The sequence below is a fragment of the Microchirus variegatus genome, assembly GCF_963457635.1.
Source record: "Microchirus variegatus genome assembly, chromosome: 7".
Taxonomy (NCBI): domain Eukaryota; kingdom Metazoa; phylum Chordata; class Actinopteri; order Pleuronectiformes; family Soleidae; genus Microchirus; species Microchirus variegatus.
Window position 1 is genome coordinate 32,192,511 of NC_139808.1, and position 4,792 is coordinate 32,197,302.

At 41.4% G+C, this 4,792-nt stretch overlaps 1 protein-coding gene across 1 annotated transcript in view; it reads left to right on the top strand.

Moving 5' to 3' along the window:
• Window positions 1-1,802: 1,802 nt before the first annotated feature.
• The window catches only part of sgpp1b (sphingosine-1-phosphate phosphatase 1b), a gene marked incomplete at its 3' end in the record, with an annotated part of 15,173 nt that continues 12,183 nt past the window's right edge, over window positions 1,803-4,792 (top strand). The window contains exon 1 of the mRNA XM_083891852.1: window positions 1,803-2,238. Within this exon, the coding sequence (XP_083747978.1) occupies window positions 1,909-2,238 (330 nt within the window). The 5' untranslated portion in view covers window positions 1,803-1,908. The remainder of the gene's footprint in view (window positions 2,239-4,792) is intronic.

Genomic DNA, 4,792 nt, shown 5'->3' on the forward strand with positions numbered 1-4,792 from the left:
TGTTGTTTGTTTTCAAAAACAAGCGCTCTCTTACCAAATGCAAACTCTTGAGATGTTGAACGCATTAACGAGTTAAAACACATTTTACTACTCGCCACCAGATGGCGGTGTTTCTTATGGAGAAAAAACATGCTATTTCCAGTGGATGGCACTGTCATATATGGAGGACCAGACCTGAAATAACAATAAATTAATAAATAAATACAGGAATAAATGTATAAATAAATAAAGAAATAAATACAGGAATAAAGAAATAAATACAGGAATAAAGAAATAAATACCTAAATAAATACAGGAATAAATAAATAAATACCTAAATAAATGCATAAATAAATTCAGCAATTAGTAAATAATACAGGAATAAATAAATAAATGCTTTACATTTATTTCTACATTTCTGTATTTCTGTATTTATTTATTTATTGATATGTCAGGTTTCGTCCTCCATACTTGCAATCGACCCCTCCCTCTCATTGACATATCCCAGGCTACAATAATTCAACATATTTGGTTTTTTTTTACTTTAGTATATTGAAAACAATATAATGTATAAAATAATATAACATATATTCGTCTCATTTTAGGGCTGGTTCTTAAAGGTGCCATATGTAAGAATATGGCCAAAAAACAGTTACTACATTCAAATTCAAAACACCGAGGTCTTTTTAGGTTTCCTTTTCTGACGTAACTGGCAAGCCGTGGTTGCTCGGCAGCTGAGACTCTACTGACTGCAATGATTGGTAGACGTCGGTAGGTGGCGCCACATGACTCCAAATCATGATTTCAAAACGTAAACATGATTTGCAGTCTGCAAAATATTTTTTTTAATGTACTGTTGTTGTTGGTGGTGAGTTCAGTTTGTTATATGAACATTATTCCTGAGTCTCTGTGACATATTAGGAGGATTTTATGATTTATTACATAATGCACCTTTAAATTATATAAGAACCAGCCCGAAGTTTGAAAACCAAACTTTCCGACAGACCTTGAACGCATCACGGCAGGGGGCGGGCTCCCGGGTCTGTCATTCAGCTGTAGCGGGGGGAGAGCGATCACACAGCGGTACTCTGAACGCGTCTGTACCGGGTGTAGGGAGCGTCGTCCTGCTCGGTTTGTCCGCCGGAAACTGCCTCTCTGTTTTTAAAGAAAGTAACTCGTCGTTTTAATAAGTTGTCGTTGTTAAAACGCTTCGGGTTTCACTTGTGAGAGACTGTCGTGATGTACGGGTTAGCAAGCTAACGTTAGCCGCAAAACTAGCATCCGCGGTCCGTGTGGAAAGAAGCGGACTTTCCAGCTCACTTTCTCGGCTGTGTTTGGATCGTAAACATTGGATTAAACATGGGGGAAAACAGTGGCCTCGTGAGGCACTTTCGCTACCTCCAGGACCCGCACCTTGTCGCCCGCTTCCAGCACATGTGTGGAGTACGTGGGACCTTTTCCAGAAGCGCCTCCGCCGCCAACAGCAGCGGCATCAGCAAGCGAGAGGAGCGGACACGCTCGCACAACAACGGGGCATGTCAGCATCGCGTCAACGGGGGGGATGCGAGCGAAAAGTTGGCGGGTTTCGGAGCTGGTGACGGCGGGGTGGTGCAGATGAGAGCGGACGGGGTTCGAAAGAGGACAGAGCCGACACATGTTGACACAAACCACGCGGGCGATTGTGAAAATGCTCCCCAGAACGGGTCAGTGCTGTCCGCAGCGTCCGCCGGGGGAGATGCGGCTGGTGTGGCCGGCAACAGTCGCACCATCCCCGGCGTCGCCAGCAGCAGCAGCAGTGCAGCCGGGCCGCTTCTCACGGGGGACACCGAGGCAGAGGAGAGGGGGAACGGCGGGGAAGACCTCCCGGCTCCCGCACAGAGCAGCGCGGTGAAGCCGCTCCGGAGAAACTCTCTCACGGGCGACGCAGGGATGGAGTTCCTGGTGGAGAACCGGTTCCTCTACTACCTGTTCACCTTCGGAACCGAGCTGGGCAACGAGCTCTTCTACATCACCTTCTTCCCCTTCGTCATGTGGAACATGGACGCCCTCGTGGGCCGGAGGCTGATCATCGTGTGGGTGTGGGTCATGTACCTGGGACAGTGCACCAAGGACGTGATCGGCTGGCCGCGGCCCGCGTCACCGCCGGTGGTCAAGGTGGAGATGTTCTACAACTCGGAGTACAGCATGCCGTCCACACACGCCATGTCCGGCACGGCCATCCCCTTCTCCCTGTTCCTCATTACCTATGGACGGTGGCAGGTAAGGTCAAAATAAATTTTTTGAAATATTAAAAATGGAAATATGTCAAATGCAAACAACAGCGACCCCTAGCGTTTACGACGGTTTCTGCAATCCCACTTCAACGTTTCCAAAACTACGTAAAAATCGAGCTGCATGAGTTCCAGTTGTCAGAAGTCAGAGTTCGCGCAAGTTTCCTCGACGAGGATTTCAGTCTTGGAAAGTCGTAGCACAAAAAAAATATTAGCATTTAACTGACGTTTCACGTAAACATTGAACTTTTTGTGGATTAGCATAAACAAAATCAATTGACGTTTCAGTCCACTAGGTGGAGTCAAGTGCTCACTCTTACCAGAGCTGTTGTGCGATATCGTACGTGACTTTAATACTGAAGTGTAAATACACGCAATTGAAATGGAATTAACGCAAAGGAAGCTTATTTAAATAAACGTGCAATATTTAAATGCAAGTTTGAAATAATATCTTTTAAAGCCTATTGAGTAAGAAATTGTGACATCTATTGGCGAGACTGCAGATTGCAATCAACAAAGTTCTCATTTACACTTTGACTGTGTCTCTTGGTCCGTCTTCTGCGACAATTCTGATTATTACCCTTTCAGCCAAAGATGCTATCAAACTATTGCTTAGTTATTAGCATCTTTACAAGTTCCCTGTGTGAGAATTAGTGACATCTATAGGCGAGACTGCAGATTGCAACAGAAGCAGACTGATTGACTTTTGCGTAGATTTATTCGTTCAAAAAACATTTTGAAATATTGAAAATGGAAATATGTCAAATACGAACAACAGCGATCCCTAGCATTTAGGACGGTTTCTGCAATCCTACTGCAAATTTTCCAAAACTTCGAAAAACCAAGTTAGCGCAAATTTACTCAATGCAGATTTCCGTCTTGGAAAGTCGTAGCACAAAAAAAATATCAGCATTTTACTGACGCTACACATAAACATTCAAAATCAATGGATGTTTCAGTCCACTAGGTGGTGTCAAGTGCTCACTCTTACCAGAGCTGTTGTGTGAGTGTATGGCAATATACATCATTTTTCAATATCGTGATAATATCTTTCCGTGACTTAAATATCGCGATAATATCATTGCATGTTTTTTCGGTGTTTAATCACGACCAATTGCCTTTTTTCACCTTAAATACTGAATTTAAATAAAGTTGAGTAAGAAATGGTGACATCTATTGGCAAGACTGCAGATTGCAATCAACAAAGTTCTCCTTTACACTTTGACTGTCTCTTGGTCCGTCTTCTGCGACAATGCTAATTATTATCCTTCCAGCCAAAGATGCTATTAAACTATTGCTTAGTTAATAGCATGTTTACACGTTCCCTTTGCGAGAATAAGTGACATCTATAGGTGAGACTGCAGATTTCAACCAACGCAGACAAATTGAATCATTTCTCTTGAGTCCATATTTGTCTACAATGCTAATTTAACAACAGTTTATAGCTGTTCAGCTTCTCTTTTAGTTAATATTTCTTTTAGCTGCTCAAACTTTCCGCCCACATCGTTAATTTTGCATAGTTTTGTTGTTGTTGTTGTTGTTGTTCTCTGAAAGACGAGACGCTCTATCGCTGAACCTCAGCTTCCTCACGTTAGCCTCTTGCTTACGTGTTTTCTTATTCACCCATGACTAACACATGGTCTGTTGGACAATTGACAAAAGGTAGATTCTCTCCGGGAATCAGTGATAAATCATTGTTGACGCTGATGTTTAGAGTTCTGCTTTAGATGGTGAAACAAAAAACACAGCTGCGTTATCTTTTAAAAGGCGTTAAATATTCAAAATGAATCTCGAGGATTGATTTTGACTCAGCTGTGACGTAGGTTTGAGGAAGGAGAAGTTGTGAGGAACCACTTCCTCTTCATTTCAACTGAAGGAAAGAAAGAAGGAAAGTTTCTCTGCTTCACTTTTCTCACTTTTTTTCTCCTTGACTGAACTTTCACCTCCTTTTCGAGGCCTATATGTGTTTTTATGGCTCATGTACAACGCCACATCTTTGGAAATCAGGGCGGCAGATGATTATGAAACACTTAGCGTTAGCAGTGATACGGTCGTAGGTTAACCAAACATTATCGCACTGATGTTTTATTGTTTTCTTTACCTCTCTTGTCTGCATTTACAGGTTAAATAATGGAAACTTGAGCTGATAAGCGAAACCAGGACTGATATTTTAGGGCGTCTTATCACAATGTACCTTTTTTATATCATACGTTATCGTTATATAACGTTATAAATCACATCAGTATTCCTGTTAGGCTGGACCATATGTCTTATACATGTGGAGAGTGTGAGAGTGACAATACACTGTAAATACACAATAAAATATAATCTACAGTTTATGATCAGTTTGACATGATCTTAAAATACACTTATTACTTTATTTATAATGTGAAATAAAGGTATGTGAATTTGATATGGTCAAATTCAGGTATATCACAAATTCATATAACTTTTATGAACAACTCATGGACATTTTATCAAAATCGCAGTGAAATGTGTTTCAAATATAATTTAGATGAATTATTATCTTAAACTACACACAT